Raw genomic sequence first — 24,907 nt, forward strand, 5'->3', positions numbered from 1 at the left:
CCTGAGTTGTTTTATTTATTGTCCTGCTCTGACTGAAATGCCTGCAAGAGCAGCAGCAGAGCCCTTTGGTGTTTTCATAGAGGGCAGTAATCAGAGGTAACAGCCAAAAACAGAAATGCAGATGAAAGTATTCATGATTCCTTTATAATTGACTGGAATTCATCCCAAACAACTTGTTAATGATCCAAGACAATGGTTCCAAAATCACTGATCATCAGAATCATCTGGGAGTTTAAGAAAATATACAATCCCAGACCTACTGCATCTGATCTCTGGGCTGGCACGTGAGAATCTGCTTAGAGTGCCCCAGAAAAGGACGCCCTCGTGTACTGTTAATAGGATTGTAAATTGGTACAACCTTTTCCAGGGCAATTTTGAGTCTTCTAGAATTATCTTTACAAGCACACAAAGACACAGACAAGAATGTCCATTGTAGCAGCTGTAATGTCACAGCCTAAGTGTCCAGCAATATAGCATTTTGTATTCTGTTAGTTAAAAACAAGACAGGTTTTAAAATAAGTATGATGTACCATGGAACATTATGTATACACTGCACCAGAGGTTTCAAAGGGTGGCTTGAGATCAGTGTCTGGATTAGACATTTTGGCTGGTTCATCTAGTATTTAATTTGAATCATTTACCAGTATTTTTAAATCTGGAGGTTACACATTAAACAGATTCAGATTTCTTGCTTCTCCTGAAGATTTGGCAACTCTGGGCCCACATTCCCAAATGGCAGCATTTGGCTATAGTTGGGTAGCTTCTAATTCCATTAAATGGAAAACCCCCAGTTTTCTGCAGTTCCGAGCCACGTCCACTAAACTCATTTATGTTGTCTGCCGAACCCTTGTAGGCATCTGAGTGGTGACCCTTGTGTTAATGAGTGGGATAGATTTGTAAGCAAGTCTATTTTATATTCTGTATAAAACCAAAATCAAGCTGGGAAAACAAGCTGCAGAGCAATCTACATGACATGACCCTAACTAACTTCCGTAAAACAAAATGCATGCATGCATAGGATAAAAGTCTGGAAGAATAACACCAAACGGTGGCAAGAAGCAGGACAGCTTCTAATTTTATTTAGTGTGTTTGTATATTGTTTCTATTTTTTATGTGTACTACTTTAGTAGTTATGTTTTCAAAAAGTCTCCCCAGGTTATCCAGGTGATCTGGATGCCATGTTTGGGAAGTTTGGTCCAAAACAGGGGTCCAAGGTCCACTGAGTGTGCAGGGGGTTCGAACCCCCGGGATGCTTGTCACAAAGCCGGCCTCCTGCCTCTTACAGCAGTGTCTATGAGGTACGGGAGGAAGTTCTAGGAATCTGCATGTTTAACAAGCAACCCAAGGGATTTTTAACAGGGCATTCGATAACCTTGTTTTGATAAACACTGGCCAGAGGTAGACGATGAGGGAAAGGGCTCTACTCTCTGTTAGCTACTTGACATGGGCAGGTCTTTTCCTTAGGACTCTTATCTTCCCTGAGACAGGGAAAAAGCAAGACTGAAGAGGGTCAGTCTAAAGGACTGACCTAAAAGCTCTCTGACACAGAAGAGCCTGGCTCACTTAGGTCTCTGTCAATTATTTCTTAAAGCATCTAAGACCCCACGCTTTCTCAGTAAAGCGGCTTATAGCTACCAATTTCGAGCAATTGTCTCCTCTGAAGGCACCAGTTCTGACGGCAGCTCACTTGGGTACGACCATGTGCTCTGGGGTAAGAGCAGCAGTGAGGCAAGGAACTTAAATCTGTTTCTGGCTCCAAAAGTGCTTTATGATACTTGTCCTTTGTGCATCTTGGTCTCTGGGTCTAAAATTAGTACCAACATCCTGCCCAGGGAGAACTGAGATGGACGAAGTTTACCAGGGTAGAGGCTGTCTCTTTGGTCAACACTTAACAGTGCCTAGAACAGAACTGCACAAATGCGTACTCTTTAGAACCTCAGTCAAGTAAATCCCACAAAGCTGTTTGTATGCCTAGTTTTTCTATTTCTCTCTCTCCCTTTTCCCAGTTGAGGAAGAGTAAATATTGGAAAGGGAGAACCTGATCTGAACAGGGAGAAGCTAAGGCGTTTGTGTCAGCTTCCTACCTTATCATCAGCCTTTGTTTGGGCTTGCCTCCCACCCCTGCTTTTGCGGCAGAATCCAGAAGTTCATTTAAAAACTGTTGTAGCTTGGAGAATTAATAGAGGATTCCATGGACGTGGAAGTCTTCCTGAATATGCAAAATAAACCAAGTTAAATCACTTACTCAATACAGTTGTAAAGATGCTTTTTCCCACGGTTTATGTCTTCCAATTTGGACGGAGGACAGGAAAGGCACAATTCCTGGAACTCAAATAAGGAATAGAAATTCCCAACATAGCCTCTTAAGAGAAGTCTCTGAAAAATACACTACCAAGAAAAACTGAAGTGTAAAGTGATACCTCAAAGAAAAAAATGCTGGTACTCGTAAGATCATAAGTTTCACAGATGTGCTTCAAAACCATTTCTCAAAGTAATCTGTTGCAGCAGTCTTTGGGTTTATGAAGGCTGCCAGGCTCACAGTTCCACCATTGAGCTCCATGACTCTGTAATACCACATATGTAGAACTCAGTACATCAGAATGCTTTGCCAGAAAGATAGTACCAGATGGTGATGTAATTATTGTAAAGGCCTACACTATCCACCTGTCCTTGCAAAAACTCCCTCTGCAGACATCTGCATCTAGTTGACACAAAGGAGCTATTTTGAAATGTGGTTTGGAAGTGTTTTTTTAATCTCGTCTGCTTTGCTTTGGATTATCCTTCCATTCACCAAACGGTTGTTCCAGGATGTTGTGCAATGGCTGAGCGATTACAACCAATAAAGAGCTATAGTCTAAGCTTTCAGTCTTCACAACACACAGCAGAGGGCTGCCTTCAAGCCTAACCACGCTTGAAACGACGATCGCCTAATGTTTAAATTAAATGTGCTGATGAGAAGGGGCCTTTCAGTAGTGTTTTTGCATGCATGTTAGTTACATTTATTTATTTTATACATTTATTTATTATTTATTTATGGCTGTGTTGGGTCTTCGTTGCTGTGCACGGGCTTTCTCTAGTTGTGGTGAGCGGGGGCTACTTTTCGTTGTGGTGCACGGGCTTCTCATTGTGGTGGCTTCTCGTCGTGGAGCACAGGCTCTAGGCGCGCAGGCTCAGTAGTTGCGGCACATGGGCTTAGTTGCTCCGCGTCATGTGGGATCTTCCTGGACCAGGGCTCGAACCCATGTCCCCTGCATTGGCAGGCGGATTCTTAACCATGCACCACCAGGGAAGTCCCTGGTTACATTTAGAATTAAGACCTGCCTAGAGAAGAAGGAAGCTACTTAAAAACTTGACAAGATTCCAAAGATGCATAATTTATGTGTAAAACTCTGCAGTTAACTACGATAAAAGAGAGGTCATGAAATACTTAAGTAATGATAAACTAATAGCAGTAGCTAACTCCAAACTACCTTTTTTTTTTTTTTTTTTTGATCATGATTGAATGCTCCTTAGAGCAAGTTGTTTAGTCAGGCAAGTTGTACAGGGAAAGTCTGGCCAAATCCAGCTTCTTCACACTGCTACTTGAGTCATGCTAGCTTGCTGGCTCGATAGATTGCAATATGTAAGGCACTCAGATTCCTACAGGCTTTGATCAGGTTGCCTGAACTTTATCAGATATTTCTGGATCAGACTGAGTGCTCTGTGACAAATGGGCACGGGATGAAAGTGATTCAAGGGCTTGAAAAATCCTAAACCATTAGATAACTTCTGTTTTCTTTATCTCTTCCACAATTTCTGCCTCAATACATTTAGAAGGGACTCACTAAATGTTACTGAATGATAAATAAATGAATAAATGGAGAGAGAGAAAGAAGGAAGGGTTTATTTCGTGCAGATTATCCAGATTTTTGGTTTCCCAGGCTTTCTTTTCCTCTCTTCTGAGCCCACCTTTTTGCCATCTCACTGCTGATGAACAACTTCAACTGAGAAGGGGTGAAAATTGGCACGATATACAGTGGCAAACATACCAGTCAGTTCTTTGTTAGCCTGCTTTTGTGAAGGTTTTTTTTTTTTTTTTTGCGGTACGCGGGCCTCTCACTGTTGTGGCCTCTCGCGTTGCGGAGCACAGGCTCCGGACACACAGGCTCAGCGGCCATGGCTCACGGGCCCAGCCGCTCCGCGGCATGTGGGATCTAACCGGACCGGGGCACGAACCCGTGTCCCCTGCATCGGCAGGCGGACTCTCAACCACTGCGCCACCAGGGAAGCCCTGTGAAGGGTTTTGATGGAAGGAGGTGCACTTCAGTGGAAAACAGGTAGGGAGAGTCTGGTTCTTTGTGCCAGAAACTGCTCTTCCCTTCCTTCAGATACGCCGGTACTGGCCCCCACGTGAAGCTCCGGCTGAGCCTGGTTGTCAGTGCCGTCTAGGAACTGATGGGCTGCATCTGTTCTTGCTTGGCATGGCTTCCTCAGCCCCCTGCACATCTCTAGAACTTGGCCTAGGGCCCCTTCCTGCTCTGACCTGTTATGGTTGCCTTGTTCTTTTTACGATCTGTTAGGCTCAGATCCCAGCTGTTCATTTGTGTCTGACCTTTTGCCTTGCCCTGACATCTGATTGCTAGACCCTCTCTGTTCTCAGCTACTCATGGAGTTCCAGATCCCCAGCTGGGTTCTGGACTTTGCCCTAGCCCGCTCCCCAGACTCTCCTTTTCCTTCTAGCCTACTCTCTCAGCTTTGCCTTAAGCTTTTCTGATACTAGCTCCTATTGCCATCTATATAGCCTTAATTCTGACGGTAGAATTGTTAATTTCCATTTATTTCAATAATAAAGACATAGCTGTAACTCAGGGTGATCCCTACACTTAGAGGAAGTTACCTAGTCTATCGTTAGTTTCCTTGTCTCTCTCCCTGACTGAAGCTAAGCTTCTTGAAGGTATGCACGTTTATTTCTCAGTACAATTCTGATGAGTGTTACTGACAAAGGAACTCGTTAAGAATGGCTTCGTTACACATCTCATCTCTCAAGTTTTACTCTGAAGTTAACAAAGCCTCCGCTAACCAGAATCAAGTACAGTTAAACCACTAGGTTTACAAACTGATAAATCCCTAATAAATTAAAAAGATATAGGGCAGTGTGGGTAATAATGGGAATGTGTGCAGTGTGAAGTCCTACAGACCTGGGCTGGAATTCTCCCTCTCAGCAAACCGGTTAACATCTCTGAGGCTTAGTAGTCTCACGGCAAGAGAGAGATACTAGTTTCCTAAGAGGACCGTTGTAAGGATTAGAGATCGTGTCTACAAAGCATTTGGTATATAGTGAGCCCTCAGTAAATGGAAGCTAGTATCGGGACTTCCCTGGTGGTCCAGTGGTTAAGAATCCACCTTCCAATGCAGGGGATGCAGGTTCGATCCCTGGTCAGGAAACTAAGATCCCATATGCCACGGAGCAACTGAGCCCATGTGCCGTGACCACTGAGCCTGCACGTTCTGGAGCCCACATACCACAACTAGAGGAGCCCGTGACAGAGAGCCCGTGTGCCACAACCGGGACCTGACACAGCCAAAAAAATAAACATTAAAAATAAAATAAAATCTTAAAAAAAAAAGGTAGCTAGTATTCTTGTTCTTGGAGCCAGAAAACTTGGATACCACTCTCCGCTTTACTTATTAGCTACGTGATCTTAGAGAATATTTTTCAGACTTACTTTCCCACTTTGTAAAATGGGAGAATAATACCACCTTATCTCATGGGTTGCCAAGACATTCAAATAAGTTATGCAAATATTATTTGTAAACCTTAAAACACCATATAGGTGTTAATGATTACCGTCATGTGTTTGAAGATTAAATGTATCTCTGCTCTTATGGCACCTGAGTTAAAAAACAAAACAGAACGAAACAGAACCCTAACAGGCAATAAAAGTAATGTTAGATATTTTTGGCTAATTGGTGGGTTTTATGCTGATACACGCTACTGAGTTCATAAATTATTAAGATAGTATAATTGTCTCTTGCATTGCTAGAGTCAGGCTGGGCAGGATGATTGGTTACATGCTTTTTCGAGAACTTTTTCTAGTCTTCTGCTCTTCTCAAGAACACAGGGGTTTGAGATGATTAGCAAGACCTTGTGAAATCACACCCCGTCACCCTAATATAAGAGGTATCGTAACGCTTTTTTTAAATCGTACAGATTGGTCTGACCTAAAAAGATTTTTAAAACTCCCAGGACAGCTGACCTCCATGTAGCTCTGGAGAGGGGAGACAGAGGTCCAGAGGCCACGGCACCCCACCAGGCCTGGAGGCTGAGCCCCTGAAAATACCCTCCTTTCTAAGGCTAGACCTCCCAGTCTATGAAACCACTTTTACGTATTTAGAAGAATAAAGGCCAGTGGTGCCTATTCTTCAGGGTTCCAATTATGTAATTCTACAAGGATCTACGAGGATCCCCTTGAAAACCAGTGAAGGCTTTCCCTAAACCTTCTGTGAATGCACTACTTCATCACTCCCGTAAGATTCACTGCAGGGCTGCCGGCAAACGAATTTTTCTCCCGTAAGCACACATTTGTTTCCTGTATTAAAAAACGAAGAAAATCATTCCATTTGCTACAAAGACCAGTGGGAGCAGGCTGGTCAGGAAATACAAAAGTAGATATTCTCATTGCAACATCTTTCTCATTGTATGGCATCCCAGATGCAAAAAACATTACCAGCTGTTTTTTTGCTTTTTTTTTTTTTTTCTTTTATAGGACTTTAGTCTTTTGAGTCTTATTAACCAGAAATCAAGTCATCTAAAAAGGTAGGGGGAATACGGATTAAGAGTGGCATAACAAGCATCTGCAGAAAGATCAGTCCCGGTCCCAAATGAAATTACGAGGCCATTAGTTAGGCATACTGTAATGAAACCAAGATACAATTGGAAAGGGACCAAAGTAACATTTATCTCCTAAAAAAGTGTAGAGAATATATCTGGCTAGGTTGAAAGAATAAATGCTGCATTTTTTATATGAAGATTGCTTTCACATAGAGATACTTAAGTACAAAAAAATGTTTTCTAAAACAAGTGCATAGTACTTTCACCATTTTACTGGTTTGGGATATGAACAATATCAGTCTCTGAAAGGGGGTTTATTTATTTTTTTGTCTATTTTTTGTTTATTTTTTATATATATGCAAATATGTTTTATGTACAATAATTGGTTCTATAAAAAATGATTAGACCAAGACATTCTATTGGTAATCTTCCCCAAAATAGATTCAGGTGAAATCAGATATTTGTGCACTTCGTGGACTACCAGAACTTGAGACTTCATTATTTTTTTTTTTTTTTTTTTTGCGGTACGCGGGCCTCTCACTGTTGTGGCCTCTCCCGTTGCGGAGCACAGGCTCCGGACGCGCAGGCTCAGCGGCCATGGCTCATGGGCTCAGCCGCTCCGCGGCATGTGGGATCTTCCCGGACCGGGGCACGAACCCGTGTCCCCTGCATCGGCAGGCAGACTCTCAACCACTGCGCCACCAGGGAAGCCCGAGACTTCATTATTGATTTCAGTTTTGAGATCATATACATAATTCAAAATATACATGAACTGGGTTAAGGTGATAAATGTGGGCTGAAAGAAACCACAGGATTCAGAAAAATTAAACTATGTATTTTGCTGGCATTTAAGCCACAGTGTGAACAGCACATGTGTGTATCCCATAGCTCTTTTACTGTGGGAGAGGGGAAGCAAACAGCTGACACGACCTGGCAGAGGCTTCTTCGCCAAGGGCTCCTTTCTTCTCCGCCTCTGCCCCCTTGGGTTCTTGTTTCCCTGTGTCATCCGCCAGGGCGGCCTGGGCTGCACCTTCAGCCATCAGGGAACAGTGCAGCCATAGGAGGAAGGAGAGTTCCTTGGCTATGCCCATTTTTTTTTAAAATTAATTAATTTATCTTATTTATTTATTTTTGGCTGCGTTGGGTCTTCGTTGCTGCGCGCGGGCTTTCTCTAGTTGCGGCGAGCGGGGGCTACTCTTCGTTGAGGTGCGCGGGCTTCTCATTGCGGTGGCTTCTCGTTGCGGAGCACAGGCTCTAGGCGCACAGGCTTCAGTAGTTGTGGCACACGGGCTTAGTTGCTCCGCGGCATGTGGAATCTTCCTGGACCAGGGCTCGAACCCGTGTCCCCTGCACTGGCAGGTGGATTCTCAACCACTGCGCCACCAGGGAGGTACCTGTGTCCGTGTTTTGATGGTCAAGTTTTCCTCCGCCGGTTCCCTTTTACCCACGGGGTGGCTCACCGGCTGGAGGCAATCGGAGCCACAGCCAAATCTTAAACCTGGCGTCCACGCTCGTCCCCTTTTCATCCACTTGAATCTGGAATTTCATTACGTCACCACGTGTACAACCCCCACAAATCCAGTCACAACATGTTTAGATGTCTTGTCAAGGGACCTGTTTCTAGACTTTTCATATGATCAACAAGCTTGTGACAGAGCGGGGCTGGAGCTGACAGCTCCCCACGTGGGCAGGCGGAGGCTCTGGAGCTGCGGGCCGCCTGGGGCGCCAGCTCCAGCCACCAACCCTTGTGGGCTTGCGCCTGCCTGAAGGGTTTTTTTGTTTTGTTTTGTTTTGTTTTGTTTTTAACATCTTTATTGGAGTATAATTGCTTCACAATGGTGTGTTAGTTTCTGCTTTATAACAAAGTGAATCAGCTATACATATACATATATCCCCATATCTCTTCCCTCTTGCATCTCCCTCCCTCCCACCCTCCCTATCCCACCCCTCTAGGTGGTCACAAACCACCGAGCTGATCTCCCTGTGCTATGCGGCTGCTTCCCACTAGCTATCTATTTTACGTTTGGTAGTGTATATATGTCCATGCCACTCTCTCACTTTGTCACAGCTTACCCTTCCCCCTCCCCGTGTCCTCAAGTCCATTCTCTAGTAGGTCTGTGTCTTTATTCCCATCTTACCCCTAGGTTCTTCATGACTTTTTTTCCCCTTAGATTCCATATATATGTGTTAGCATACGGTATTTGTTTTTCTCTGACTTACTTCACTCTGTATGACAGACTCTAGGTCCATCCACCTCACTACAAATAACTCAATTTCATTTCTTTTTATGGCTAATATTCCATTGTATATATGTGCCACATCTTTATCCATTCATCTGTTGATGGACACTTAGGTTGCTTCCATGTCCTGGCTATTGTAAATAGAGCTGCAATGAACATTTTGGTACATGACTCTTTTTGAATTATGGTTTGCTCAGGGTTTATGCCCAGTAGTGGGATTGCTGGGTCGTATGGTAGTTCTATTTGTAGTTTTTTAAGGAACCTCCGTACTGTTCTCCATAGTGGCTGTATCAATTTACATTCCCACCAACAGTGCAAGAGGGTTCCCTTTTCTCCACACCCTCTCCAGCATTTACTGTTTCTAGATTTTTTGATGATGGCCATTCTGACTGGTGTGAGATGATATCTCATTGTAGTTTTGATTTGCATTTCTCTAATGATTAATGATGTTGAGCATTCTTTCATGTGTTTGTTGTCAATCTGTATGTCTTCCTTGGAGAAATGTCTATTTAGGTCTTCTGCCCATTTTTGGATTGGTTTGGTTTTTTTTGTTATTGCGCTGCATGAGCTGCTTGTAAATTTTGGAGATTAATCCTTTGTCAGTTGCTTCACTTGCAAATATTTTCTCCCATTCTGAGGGTTGTCTTTTGGCCTTGTTTATGGTTTCCTTTGCTGTGCAAAAGCTTTTAAGTTTCATTAGGTCCCATATGTTTATTTTTGTTTTTATTTCCATTTCTCTAGGAGGTGGGTCAAAAAGGATCTTGCTGTGATTTATGTCATAGAGTGTTCTGCCTATGTTTTCCTCTAAGAGTTTGATAGTTTCTGGCCTTACATTTAGGTCTTTAATCCATTTTGAGCTTATTTTTGTGTATGGTGTTAGGGAGTGTTCTCATACTTTTACATGTACCTGTCCAGTTTTCCCAGCACCACTTATTGAAGAGGCTGTCTTTTCTCCACTGTATATTCTTGCCTCCTTTATCAAAGATAAGGTGACCATATGTGCGTGGGTTTATCTCTGGGCTTTCTATCCTGTTCCATTGATCTATATTTCTGTTTTTGTGCCAGTACCATACTGTCTTGATTACTGTAGCTTTGTAGTATAGTCTGAAGTCATCAGGGAGCCTGATTCCTCCAGCTCCATTTTTCGTTCTCAAGATTGCTTTGGCTATTCAGGGTCTTTTGTGTTTCCGTACAAATTGTGAATTTTTTTGTTCTAGTTCTGTGAAAAATGCCAGTGGTAATTTGACAGGGATTGCATTGAATCTGTAGATTGCTTTCCAAAGCCGAAGGGTTTTAAGGAGGCAATAAAACAAAGAATGACAAGCAGTGCTTTACAGTTGCTCTATTCCATCCTGGTCCTTGTTTCTCTTTATCAGCCGTTTTTATCCTTAAAATAACCCAACTGTAGGCTTAGTGGAAGACTACCCAGCATGTTTTTAATGAGTGTGGAGAAACTCTTTAAGGCTGAGATACAGAATGTAAAGCAGCAGCAGAGGGAAGTGGAGGAGGCTGGGGGGGAAGGAGGGGCTGAGGGAGCAGGCTGTGGGAGGTCTAGGGAAGGCAGGCTTGACCGCTGGGAGTTCATTATCAGGTAGATCACATCAGCGCAAACTATGAGGCTGGAAAAAAATTGCAAAACAAAACCAAAAAACCCCATCCCACCCCCCAAAAATCCCACAAACAACCAGACAATCAAACAATTAATCATTATATTTTATCCCCAAATAAATTACAAAAAGTAGATATTATAGGGCAACCTCCAGTGTCCATGGATGCCAATGAATGAACTGTCTTTAGGCTTGAATTCCATCTGGCTACTTAACTGGAGGGATCCTCTGCTCAGGGAAGATGGAGATGCTGATTGGTGCCCTGGGCCCATTCAGTCAAGACCTTGCCAGTGCCTGCGGCTCACACTCTCTGCCCAGAGGCCTACAGTCAGCATCCCTTAGGTTCCTTAGAGACAATAATTCTGTTCTCATGGCAGCTCACGAGGAGGCGCGGATGCCTGCAGGCTTTGCCCTGTATCACATCCTTCTGCTTTTCCAAAGAGATGCCAGGCCCGAGCCATTCTGCGAAGTTTAGCAAGATTGGGTTTAACCTATGGGAAGAAAGAGAATAACTCCAATTAGCAGTATGAAAAGCCAAGGAGCATATAAGTATTTCCTAATTATGGCTATTCAAATCAGTTTTGATTTCTAATTTCTGGATTTGGAAAAGATTATAGATTTCCTTAGGATAAATGGGACTGAAAACTCAGTCTACAGGCACATCTATCTGTTCGGGAATGGAGACAAAACTTTTTTCATTTTTTTCACTGTCATATGAAACAAAAAGTTCTTAATGGAGTAAAATGTACTAGATGAGTCAGAAAACATTAGTACCTGAAAACTCCATGCAAGAAAAGACTTTATAGCCCTTGACAGGAAAGGTAAGCAAAATAAAAGATTTTGGAAAGCGGCAACGTAGACATTCCTATTATGCTCTCACGTTCTGTTTCATTTACGATTATAACAAGGTCAGAAAATGCTCTTTAGTTTAAACCACTCGGTGCCTTTATTGCATTATCCACATCATTGTTCCTGGACTGCTGAGCAATCAGGGCCAAAGCATAATGTGAAAATGTCCTAAGCTTGGTTTCCTGCCTGAAGGTCCTCAAATCGTTACTCTAGAGATCCCTGGAGATGGCTACTGTTTCCAGTAAGTACTATCAAGCAACTGGCTGTTTCGGCTACATTTGCCAGCAGTGAATTTGCTGTGTTTCTACCAACCTTCTGGGGCCCCAGAGAGAACTTCTGCATCTTATCAAACCTAGAGCCCGTAGGCAACAAATGTTCAGGATACATCAGTCTGTACATGTGGTAAACTTAAAAAATACAAAGGCATCATATGTATAATGAGATAGTTCAGCCTAAACTCTATTTTGAATTTGAGCTAGAAGATGAAATGGTGAGACTTCCAAGAAAACTTCCAATGCATATTTTTCAAAACTCTCGTAATTGGGAAAGGATTAAGACAGATTACATTTGGTTAATAGGAGCTAGTCTCCTGTCAGTCATTGCTCCACCTGTTTGTCCTGCTCCAAGTGGTCAATGTCAGCTAACGGCAGCATGGAGGGCCTGCCATGAGCACACTGGAAAGGCAGCTGGCACCAGGACAGAGCTTCAATAAGGCGACAGCTCTCCTCTAGGCTCAGGTCGTCATTAAACTTAATGGCCCCTAAACAAAAGACAGAAACAAGAGGGTATGGTGTGTACGGTGGGGAACCGGTGTTGGCCCTGGGTCAGAGCCAAATATCTGGGAAGAGCAGCGTGGTTCTGAGGCTCCTTTCATGTGACTTTAATACTGCTTGAAATTGGCTTCAGGACTGACCTGCACTCAGCTTTTCCTTATGGAGTCACTGTCTGTCTAATCCCTGTAGCGGGCATTCCTTAACTTGTTAGGATTTTGCCTTCAGAGTTTTTTCAAGGAGGCAAGAGCAATATTTTTGCCTACTTCTTAGGTTTGTGAAATCAAGGTCATCTTTCATCCAGAGCCAATCTATCACCAAGATCTCTAATTGTTTCCCTACAGTGTCCATTTTATTTGCTGCTTTTTTCTATTTCTAGCATAATCTTCTTACTCTAAACTCTCATATTGTCAGAAACTGCCTTTATGCATACATTAATTCACTCAGTCAACAAATATTTATTAAGTATATACTCTGTTGGAGCTATGCCAGGCAGTGAATGAGATGGATGCCCTCCACCCTCATGATGCTTACCATCTAATAGGTGAGACAAACATTGAACAGTTACACAATAGTTTAAATTATAAGTACTATAAAATATAGAATATTGAAGAATATATAACCGGAAGACTAAACCCAGTTTAGGAGGGTCAGGGAAGGCTTTCTTGACAAAATGATATTTAATCTGAGATCTTAGGTTAAGACAAACATGGCTAATTGAAGAATGAGCAGAAGGGCATTTCAGACAGAGGAGGAAGGCAAGCGCAGAATTTGGCACACAAGACCAAGACCAAGGAAGCAGGCTGGAATGTGAAGGGCAAGGTGGAGAGTGATGTGAGAAGAAACGGGAGAGGCAGGCAGAGGCTGGACCATGAAGACCCCTGCAGGCCATGGTAAAGAATAAAATGTTCATCCTAAGAGCAATGGGTAGTCATTGTCAGGTTTTTGGTAGAAGAATGACATGCTCAGAGGAATGTTTCAAAAAGATTCCTCTGGGTGTTGAGGGAAGAATGGCTTGAAGGTGAGCCAGAATAGATGTGGGGAGACTAAGTCAGAGGACTCAACAGTGGCGAGAACTAGGGAGGCGGCAGTAGAAACCGATCACATCGGAGACATTTAAGATACACTTTGAAGGCAGAGATGATGAAATTGGGGATGGAGTAATATGAGGAGTAAAGATAGGATAAAGGGGGGAAGGAGTTTGTGATATTTACAGGAGACAAACTAATGAGGGACTGAGGTTACAAAGCCAGAAAAGACAGGAAGTGAAGAGAGGAGAAGGTTGATGGGGAGAGATCAAATGGAGGGAGGGTGTCTGGAGTGGACACCCCACCATGGTCAAATGATAGTTGCAGGGGATTCTGTGGCTGCCATGATCCCTAAAGTAAGTTCCTCCAATACCGTTTTCTATATTTTATCATATTGTGCTACTCAAGAACCCTCAATGATTCTTGCCCTCTGTATAAAGTCTAAAGGTTTGGCTGTGACCTTCTAGGTTTCTATGCTTCCTCACCAGCTTAATTTCCTGATATTCTTTGCTGCTCCTCATATAACTAATTTGTTTCTGCCTTTGGATCTCTGCACAGGCTATCTCCTCCCCTGTAGTAAACTCTCCCTTCCTCTGAATCCATGTCCCCCAGCTCATTCAAAACTTGACTCAAAAATGCAGTTACTCCTCCACTCATATAAGTCAGTCTGCATTATGGTCCAATATGTGTGGTGGTATTTTGCTTTGTAAAAGTAATTTTTTTTTTTTCCTGCGGTACGTGGGCCTCCCACTGCTGTGGCCTCTCCCGTTGCAGAGCACAGGCTCTGGACCTGCAGGCTCAGCGGCCATGGCTCACGGGCCCAGCCGCTCCGCGGCATGTGGGATCCTCCCGGACCGGGGCATGAACCCACGTCCCCTGCATCGGCAGGTGGACTCTCAACCACTGCGCCACCAGGGAAGCCCCTGTAAAAGTAATTTTTTAGGGTTCATTTTTAGTGTACTGTTTCCTGATCTAAACTGAACCCTCCAAGAGGCAGGTGATAATCATGCCTTCTACTTCTTTCATAACTGCTGAACCCTGCCAGTACGCAGCATGCAAAGGCACTCAATAGCTAGTGTGTCGAGAGTCTTACCATGGCAGGCTTGGGATGCCAACACCTTCTGGACAGTCAGTGGCAAAGTCCCTTGGATGCCTCCTGTGGTCTGGAGTAGCTAATATATAAACACATCCTTTGTTAATGGAAAAGCAAATGGGACAATGGAGCTTTCTGTGTACGGTGTCTCTGTGTGAAACCCCCAAATAAGAGAAAAGCTTACCTCCACTTGTTCTTGAATAAATTCCTACAAGGAGAAAAAGGAAAACAGGCATTAAATGATTGCTATGTTATAATTGCCCTTTGATAATTTACAAAATATTCCAATTTTCTTCTTTAAAATATGCCTCTTGAAGAAAAGAGTTGCAGCAATATAGCACTTAGGGGCAAATAATTTATTTGTTGTAAGGCACTTTGAATACGAAATACCAAGACAACTGAAAGAACTCTTACTGAATGGAGAATGTATTTAGCTACTGAAGCTTTCTCCAGAGATAGCTCATCAACTCATGAGGTTATATAACTGGTAGCCTAATGACTCAACTGAATATCAGGGAGGTTTCTCACTAAGAGGCTGTCTGTTTGCATTTATAATCTTAGCTAGAACATGTTTAATGCTGCACATAAACAGAATAAATACACAACAATCGTCAATACAACTATGCACTCAGTATAACACTTGTTTAAATATCATAAAAATAAGTAGTCACTTAGTTCCCACAGGCATTTTTTTTGTGTGACAATTCCCTTCAGGTCAAAAAGCTTACTCTCTGAGGCATTTTGTTGAGAAATTTCTCCTCCTTTGCATATCTCTGCCCCTAGGGTAGCCTTTTCAATAGTAACATCCCTGCAGATGTTAATATTTACAAAAGGACTAAAGAAATTTAAAGCAGACACTATTTCATGCTACAAATTTCTTTACCCTCTGGAGGTTAAAAACTGTTTTGAGATATGGCACATTTAATAATTTCTTTATAAGAAAACACAGGATTTCTTTACTCCTAGAAATGGCTATGTATAAATTAGCTTCCTGGGAATACCCTCGTGGTCCAGTGGTTAGGACTCAGAGCTTTCACTGCTGGGACCTGGGTTCAATCCCTGGTTGGGGAACTAAGATCCCACAAGCCAAGTGGTGCGGCCAAAAAAAAAAAAAATTAGCTTCCTAAGATTACAACATGACAGACTTCTTTTTAAACCAGACTCAGAAAGTTCTCTTCCCGAAAACTTAGGAAAAACACTCTTTGACATAAACCACAGCAAGATCTCTTTTGACCCACCTCCTAGAGTAATGAAAATAAAAACAAAAATAAACAAATGAGACCCAATTAAACTTAAAAGCTTTTGTACAGCAAAGGAAACCATAAACAAGACAAAAAGACAAACCTCAGAATGGGAGAAAATATTTGCAAATGTAGCAACACACAAAGGATTAATCTCCAAAATATACAGACAGCTCATGGAGCTCAATATCAAAAAAACAAACAACCCAATCAAAAAATGGGCAGAAGACCTAAATAGACATGTCACCAAAGAAGACATACAGATGAGATGTCCAAGAGGCACATGAAAAGCTGCTCAACATCACTAATCATTAGAGAAACGCAAATCAAAACTACAATGAAGGGGCTTCCCTGGTGGCGCAGTGGTTGAGAGTCCGCCTGCCGATGCAGGGGACACAGGTTCGTGCCCCGGTCCGGGAAGATCCCACATGCCGCGGAGCGGCTGGGCCCGTGAGCCATGGCCACTGAGCCTGAGCGTCCGGAGCCTGTACTCCGCAACGGGAGAGGCCACAACAGTGAGAGGCCTGCGCACCGCAAAAAAAAAAAAAAACAAACAAAAAAACTACAATGAGGGACTTCCCCGGTGGCACAGTGGTTAAGAATCCACCTGCCAGTGCAGGGGACACGGGTTTGAGCCCTGGTCCGGCAAGATCCCACATGCCGCGGAGCAACTAAGCCTGTGCGCCACAACTACTGAGCCTGCACTCTAGAGCCCACAAGCCACAACTACTGAAGCCTGCATGCCTAGAGCCCGTGCTCCACAACTAGAGAAGCCACTGCAATGAGAAGCCTGCGCACCGCAATGAAGAGTATCCCCTGCTCGCCGCAATTAGAGAAGGCCTGCATGCAGCAACAAAGACCCAACGCAGCCAAAAATTAATAAAAGTAAATTTAAAAAACTACAATGAGGTATCACTTCACACCAGTCAGAATGGCCATCATCAAAAAATCTACAAACAATAAATTCTGGAGAGGGTGTGGAGAAAAGGGAACACTCTTGCACTGTTGGTGGGAATGTAAATTGATACAGCCACTACAGAGAACAGTATGGAGGTTCCTTAAAAAACTAAAAATAGAATCACCATATGACCCAGCAATCCCACTGCTGGGCATATACCCTGAGAAGCATAATTCAAAATGGGCAGGGTGGGATAGGGAGGGTGGGAGGGAGGCTCAAGAGGAAGGGTTTATGAGGATATGGGGATATATGTATACATATAGCTGATTCACTTTGTTATTCAGCAGAAACTAACACAACATTGTAAAGCTATTATACTCCAATAAAGATGTTTAAAAAAAACAAAAAGGACACATGTACCCTGAAGTTCATTGCAGCACTATTTACCGTAGCCAGGACATGGAAACAACCGAAATGTCCAACAACAGATGAATGGATAAGGAAGATGTGGTATATATATACAATGGAATATTACTTAGCCATAGAAAGGAACGAAATTGGGTCATTTGTAGAGATGTGGATGGACCTAAAGTCTGCCATATAGAGTGAAGTAAGTCAGAAAGAGAAAAACAAATATTGTATATTAACACATATACGTGGAATCTAGAAAAAAATGGTACAGATGAATCTATCTGCAGGGCAGGAATCGAGACACAGATGTAGAGAACGGACATATGGACACGGGGGGTGGGAAGGGGAGGGTGGGACAAACTGGGAGATTAGGATTGACATATATACACTGCCATGCGTAAAATAGATAGCTAGTGGGAACATGCTATAAAGCACAGGAAGCTCAGCTTGGTGCTCTGTGATGACCTAGATGGGGGAGGGGGGTGGGAGGGAGGTCCAAGAGGGAGGGGATATAGGTATACATATAGCTGATTCATTTCATTGTACAGCAGAATACAACATTGTAAAGCAGTTATACTCCAATTAACAAAATAAAAAGAAAAAGAATTAAAAAGTTTAAAACTTCAAAAAAAAAAAAAGAAAATTCTCTTCCCTGCCTCATTTACAGACTAGTCCACCATACTTATAAATGAGCACAGTTATCAAGAGCTAGTTGGTAGATACTATGTATTTTTTAAAAGCCACATATTCTCCCAAACAAACCTAAATAGAAAGATGTCTCATAATACCTGACCCACTAACAAAGTTTAGTGTGGGTACAGATCAAACCTAACTTCTTTGCTATTCTCTCTTGTGTTTATATATCTGGGACTTGTAAAACATCAGTCTGTAAGCATGGAGAAGAGGAAACGGATCTTATTCTCTATTCATTTCATATTTCAAATGTTCAATTTCAAATTGAACATTAATGCTAGATAATGTAATATTTAAAAGGCTCATTCATTAGGCTAGAGGATAGAACTTTATAGAAAGATGTCTTAGTGATCTTTCAACTGCTAGATCCAAGTAACTACCTCTTCTTCAAGATACCAGAACTGTTCCAGCTTCTTTCAGAATCAACAAAATCTCTCCTGATCGGCCTGACTTAACATAATCAAGACTTGCTGAAACCATAAGCCTTGTTTCAGTTTGAGGTAAACTTCTTGCCAGTACTCTTTGAAGTCACTTTAGGAAAAGTTTTCATTATAATTTTCTCATTAAATACTTAAGGATTGAATTACTATAAAAGATTCTAACAGATCCTATCTCTTGGATTTAAGACAATTTGGAGGAGGAGGCTTGAAGAAAATAAGCTCTGTTGGGAGAAAAGAGCGCTGCTGAAAGCCAAGCAGAGGTGGTCTGATCAAAGGGCAATTCTGGGAAGGGTAAAGTCAAGATGATCCCAAAGCTGGCATGTTAGCTGCCTCTTCCTCTCAAATGTCTTCTCACACTTAGACTACAAACATGCTCAAGTCTCTCCCGTCTGAAAAGAAACAAAAACCTTTCCTCCACCTGTGTCCTGTCCCATACTTCCTGACACCCTTAACCTTTAGCTGTCACCCCCATCTCTTTGGTATGTAGCCAAAGTCCTGGAAAGAGAGGGCTCCTTAGCTCCCCTTTCTCCCTTCCCTCACTCCTGACCCCCTGCCCACCCCTAGGAACAGATTCCACAAGGCAGGCAGTGTCCCCTGACAGCCAAATCCAACTCCTCAGGCTTTACTCTCCGACCACTGTTGACCATTCCCTTCCTGTTTAAAACTTCCCTTGGCTGTGGCAATATTACTTTTCCCTGGTTTTCCTCCTCCTCTCTGACCAAATATTTCCAGTCATCCTTTACAGTCTCTTCTTTTCAGCAGTAGCTTTCTGGACCTTTGCCAAAACATATACACCCTGAATGCTGGTGTTCCACAGCCTCCATGCTTGGCTCTCTTTTTTTCTTCATATTCTCCCTGAACAATTGCACGTCTGTTAGACCCTTCTCCAGCTTCTGATATTATCAAAATATATACAGTTGACCCTTGAACAACACAGGAGTTAGGGGCACCAACCCTCTGTGTGGTAAAAAATCCTTGTATAACCTTACAGTCAGCCCTCCGTAGACATGGTTCCACATCTGGGAATTCAACCAACCGCAGATCCTGTAGTAGTGTAGTGTGTATTTTTTGAAAAAAATTAGAGTATAAGTGGACCCGCACAGTTCAAACCCATGTTGTTCAAGGGCCAACTGTATACTGTTAACCCCCAAATAGATACTACAGCCCTGACTTCTTTCCCAAGTGCTAGATCTCAAAGTCTGTCCATCCACTGGACATCTCCATTTGAAGGCACATTCAATGTGTCTAAACTAAGGCTCATAATCTAACTCCCTAGCCAAGTGTACTTCTCCTCCTCTGGTTCCTTTTTCTGTCAACGGCACCATCCCTCTAGTCATCTGAGTGAGAACCCTGAGAATCATTACTTATCTTTTCTCCTTTATCTCTTTTATAGTCTCTTGCTCACCAGGTCCTCTTGATTCTACCTTTCAAATATGCCCCTCCTCTCCATTCCCATTGCTACTGACTTAGTCAAATCTTCATACTGTCTTACTTGCACCAGTGCACGAGCCTCTCAACTGCTCTCTACCTCAAATCTTTCCTATATCCATGTATCCCACACTTTATCCACTAAATCTATCTTCTACTTTTTATTTTTAAATATTACTAAAGTAATTCAGATTTCTGTAAAAAATGATAGACTGAGTTGATGTGGATTTTCCTGTGCTCCAAACAGAAGGAGCTAAAGAAGGAGTTAAGAAACCACAATGAATAAAAAAGGACACCATGAAAAAAGAACAGATAGATCTGAGAAAGAGCCAAATAAAACTTCTGGAAAAAAATAATAGTCATTGAAATAAAAAACCCAGTGGACAAGTTAAACACCTAATTAAATAGTAGATGAAGAGTGAACTTAGTTTAGTGGAAGATAAATGAGGAAATTTCCCAGAATACCTCACAGAGAGATAAAACCATGGGAAATATGAAAGAGAAGGCAAAAGACATGGAGAATAGAATGATAAGGTCCAGTAGACACCTGATAGCATTTCTAGGAGGCAAGAGGGAGAAGGGGGGAAGAAGCAATGTTTGAAGTGATAATAACTATATTTTCCAAATTGAATACGTAAAATGAATCTCAAGAAGGAAATCAAAATAAATCCACACAAAGATACATCATAGGGAAATGGCAGAACACCAAAGACAGAGAAATCTTAAAAGCAACCAGAGACAAAATCAGGTTACCTACAAAGTAATGATAATAAAATTGACAATGGACTTCAGCAGCAAAAATAGAATGTCAGAAGTAACAGAATATTTTTGAAATGCTTGAGGGATAAATAAGAATATGGACTTCTATTTTTAGCTAGACAATCATGCAAATGTGAAGGTGGAATAAAGATGTTTTCAAAGATATTTTATTCCTGGACTCTTAACAAAAGAACTTTTAAGAGATTTACTTCAGTGAAAAGAAAACTGAACACAAAGAATAAATAGGATGCAAGAAGCAATAGTGAACAAAGAATGGAAAACACTTTGGTTAAGCTAAATAAACATTTACTATAAAATTAAGGTCTACCAGGGGGATTAAAGACAAGGTGGAATTAAAATAGGCAACGAAATGGAAGATGGGAGAAAAGTGGTACAAGAGAAAGGGTGGTAAGGTTTGTGTACGGTTTATGAAGAGAACAGAATAACAAATTACCTTTAAACTGTGTTATATATGCAAGCTAAAATTCCCCGTCTAAACCAGTAGAGGGGAAAAAAAGAGAAATAAAGAAAACTCTAATAGAAAACAGGAAAGGAGGAAAGAAAAGACAACAAATACAAAATAAATTGTTTTAAAAAAACGAAACACGTAAGTAAAGTATTTAAAATGCAGTGCTGAAGTGTATTTTGCTCTTCATTGGCTGCCTACAGGATGAAATGCAAACTATTCAGCTAAATATGCTAAATCCCTTTATGAGTTGGGCTTGACAACCTATCTAGCCTCATCTAGGCCCACCACCACCTTGTGTGTATCTTAATTCGAGCCATGTGTATTGGTAGTTCCCTAAGCACGGGATCTGTTTCAAGTCTCTGATATCTGTTATTCTGTCTAGAATGACCTTATCCCCTCTTCTGTACTTGGCAGGCTCCTACTGTTCTATAAGACTTTTCCTGAAACAAACAAACAAAAAAACAAATGTTTTTCTGTGATAGTTTCCTTGACCTCCACCCTCCTGGGCACAGTAAATATTCTGTATTTCCATAGCACTTTTGAACATACCTCTGCTGGCCAAATTTCATTACAGTATAATTATTTAAATGTCCTTCTCCCTCACCTTGAGCTAATTCATCTTTGAATCTCTGGCACCTGGCACACAGCAGGTTATTTCATAAATGCTTGTTGAATAAAAGATGAATATAGAGAATTTCTGAACAAAGTAAGAGGTTATTAGCATTCAGCAGTTTTCTCGGCTTTTGCAGCTGTGTCTTACCTCCACAATGCTCTTGGTCACAGTAGATCTCCCTCTTCGAAGTTCACTGGCTTCTCTTTCCACAAAACAGAGTGGTACTTTTCCTACAAGGACCAGAGAATCACTAGTGTCTGGAAATATAATTTCAAGGCCCAGATCTTCCAGATTTTTGTGGTAACACCTAAAGAGATAACCTCAAATGTAAAAGAATTACTTCATTCACATTTCAGTATCAGTTCCAAATGCTTGATAGTTTCTCAAAAGCTGCCACAAGCTTTAAAACTTACACTATTTTTCTCACACTTAGGCTTGTTTATTTAGATTTTATTATCAAATTTCCTTTTTGAATTACAGTAACCTTCATTTTTTTTCCTCTTTTCCATTGAGAGAATCAATTTGTTTCTATGTCAATTTGTTTCTATGTCTTGTTCCTAAATTTTTTATTCTTCACTGAGGAATTGCTAACTTCTCCTTGCTGGCACTTAAAGAAGTTTGGCACAAATAAAAGGGCTAAGAATGTTTTGAATCAGCATTAAAAGCAGGGAGATAATTAACAGCCAGAGAAACTGAGAAGTCCTGATTAACGGGATGTAAATAAATGGATCTGCCTCTAATATAAATTATATCCCAGGGAAAAAGATTTATTGGCAGTGGCATATTCCCAAACCTTAAATAAATTTAGAGACAATTCTCTCTTTTTTATTTCCAATAATTTGTGCCACCCCGAAGTAGGAAAATGTCCTATCTTGTGGCTCATTATATGATTTGCCCCCTCCTTGTGGCCTGGTGTTTTACTTTCTTCCCAGTATGATTATGGTAACAAAAACTAAGAATCTAGAATGTACCAAGGCAAAGCAGAATGGAAGCAATTACTGCAGTAACTTCACTTTCAGAAACAGCACGGCATAAATATTGACCGTTCCAAGAAATGGTAAGAGTACTCTAAGCCAACTGCTGGAAAAAATTATCAGGGAAACTCTATCCTATACTCAATAGCTGTGATATAGTGGAAAGAACAGCATTTGGAGTCAGACGACCTGCATCTGAGTGCCTGCTCCACCACTTAAAACTTGTTATGACCTTGAACAAGTCATGTAACCTCTCTTGGTCTCAGTGCCTCAACTGAGGTAAGGAACAACAGTTATGCTTATACCCTGGCCAGAGAATGTACAATAGCAACATCACAACCTCATGGTGGTACTAACGATAAGAGTCTCCTTTGTTCCTCTGTCACTGTTATCTCTAGTGGAGGACTTATAGTGGAAGACAGTAATTTTTTTCGACCAGAGCCTTGTGGCTGTTGCTTCTCATAGGAACCTATTGAGAGAAAGATGAATGGGTTAAGAGCAGGAAGTGAAGTCTTCCAGATTCAGATAAAAATGAAGACAGTCATGGAATTATTATAATGCTTAGCAGCATGTTCAATGTTCAGTTTTAGGCTTTGAATTTCCATTATTAAAGTCAAACTAGTAAGTATCTAGTTTGTTTATTCATTTTAGCAGTATTTTCTTAAATAAGAAATATAAGACTTAATCTTACATTCAAATGAACAATGCAATGTTCCTGTAGATAGTCAACAAATGTGGTTTCAGTAACAGAGGCTGACTAATATGGATTACTGGGGAGATAAAAGGGGTTTACTTCACAACCCAGTGGCTCAAGAAGGCTCCCTCATTCTTCCAGAAGGATTTCCCAGGCTCTGAAGAGAATCAGTCAGTACTATTCTCAAATGGTCCAGGGCCTAAAGCAAGAAAGTTTTTCTAATACTTTTTATTGTATCTTTCCCAACTCTTAGGTCTTCATTTTATAAGGAAAAGTGAACATGGAAGTAACATCACTGCCATTCTAGTCCATGAAATACCTCCCTAGGTCCTCACCTAACTCTACAACATTTGGGTTTTTTATTACTTGACCACAGGAGTAAAGATTTTCCTGGTATTTTACACCTTGGGGAACAGACTGCCTCATATGAGAAAAATGGGTAGCAAAGATTAAAAAGCACATGTTGACTTTGGAAGAATCCATAACAAATTAGTGATACAGGTTGCCTCTGGGGAGAAACTAGGTTGGATGAAGGGCAAGGGTAGTAAAGAGACCTTATTTTATTCCCTTTTGTACCTTTCAGACTTGAGCCTATTGGATTATACTACCTATTCAAAAACAAATTAAATTTTAAAATAAAAACAATATATTGGGCCTTCTGAGCCGCTTGGTAGTCTCTGCCTGATGAACTGTGAAGGTAAACCAAGATCACATGGGCATGCGGAGGGGCATATCTTTGTGCTGAAAGTTGTAATAAAGTAGCCTAGTCTTTAGGGTTGATGATAAGGATACAGCAAATATGCCTTTGACCATGTGTTAAGACCCACATGTTTGAATTAGCAAAGTGAACCACTACATTCTTTCAATTATAAAAGAAGCCATACCAGCAGGCTTCAGCTTCATTTTTTAAAATGTACAATTCATCTTTTTTCACAACAGTCACAGTTAGAAAAACTCTTTCAGGTACATTAATTCTGCTGGGGAGTCTCGAATCTTTCCTAGTCCTCAGCAGATTCTTACCAATGGTCAGCTGCTCCAATCGGACACGCTCATGGGCAGCATGCTGGTCCACCAAGACTAGCAGGTTTCCACCTAGAAGACCAGCAAGCACCACCGGGTTTCAAATTCTCAGGTCAAGATTAAAATAATCATGTTGTGTTGAGGGAGAAAAAGCTTAATTCAAACTATTTAACAACATGAGCAAAAGAGAAGCATACAAACTGAGCAGTAACAACTGCATCTTTTATTTCCTAAAAAGTTAAAGTTATGGGAAAAACTACAACAAATGTACCCCTGATGAAAAACTCTTTAGTTCATTAGTATTTCATTTCTAAAACATGGTGAAAGCCCTACATTCTTAATGTTTAAATACTGATTTTGATTTATTAATTCAAATTTGATACAATGAAGGATCATTAAACCACACATTTTATAATCAGCTGACCTTGATTCGCAAGCTGCCCCAGAACCCATGAAGCATTCTACTACACTTTAGATCAGAGGTCAGCAATATTTTTCTGTGAAGGGCCAGACAGTAAATATTTTAGGCTTTTGGGACACATGGTTTCTGTCACAACTACTCAAATATTCATTCTGAACCAAAGCCGCCATAGACATGTGAATATTGTAGCTGTGTTCCAATAAACTTTTTACAGACACTGAATATTAATTTCATATAATTTTAATGTGTCAAAAAATATAACTCTTCCTTTGCTTTTTATTTTACTATTTAAAAATGTAGTATACCTGAAACTAATGTAACACGGTAAATTAACTACATGTCAATTAAAAAAAAAGTAAAAACCATTCTTATCTCCCTGGCTGTACAAAAACAGGTTATGCTATAAAATCACCACCATCTTTAGCCATGCACAAACTGTAGTTTTGTG

The 24,907-nt window shown here is 41.3% G+C and overlaps 1 protein-coding gene across 4 annotated transcripts in view; it reads right to left on the minus strand.

Annotated features, from left to right (window-relative positions):
• Window positions 1-10,745: 10,745 nt before the first annotated feature.
• LOC309803381 (acylphosphatase-1) overlaps window positions 10,746-24,907 on the minus strand; it is a 43,284-nt gene continuing 29,122 nt past the window's right edge. For 3 of the 4 annotated variants that reach the window (XM_082619514.1, XM_082619511.1, XM_082619510.1), the window contains 7 exons: window positions 24,039-24,110; window positions 22,682-22,793; window positions 21,498-21,657; window positions 14,583-14,606; window positions 14,399-14,477; window positions 12,116-12,267; window positions 10,746-11,149 (listed from right to left, as the gene is read on the minus strand). In XM_082619514.1, coding sequence (XP_082475640.1) covers window positions 11,027-11,149; window positions 12,116-12,267; window positions 14,399-14,477; window positions 14,583-14,606; window positions 21,498-21,657; window positions 22,682-22,793; window positions 24,039-24,110 — 722 coding nt within the window. In that variant the 3' untranslated portion in view covers window positions 10,746-11,026. The remainder of the gene's footprint in view (window positions 11,150-12,115; window positions 12,268-14,398; window positions 14,478-14,582; window positions 14,607-21,497; window positions 21,658-22,681; window positions 22,794-24,038; window positions 24,111-24,907) is intronic. The other variant, XM_082619509.1, reaches the window with a different exon arrangement.

Source organism: Mesoplodon mirus (genome assembly GCF_964341445.2).
Source record: "Mesoplodon mirus genome assembly, chromosome: 4".
In the NCBI taxonomy this organism is placed as follows: Eukaryota; Metazoa; Chordata; class Mammalia; order Artiodactyla; family Ziphiidae; genus Mesoplodon; species Mesoplodon mirus.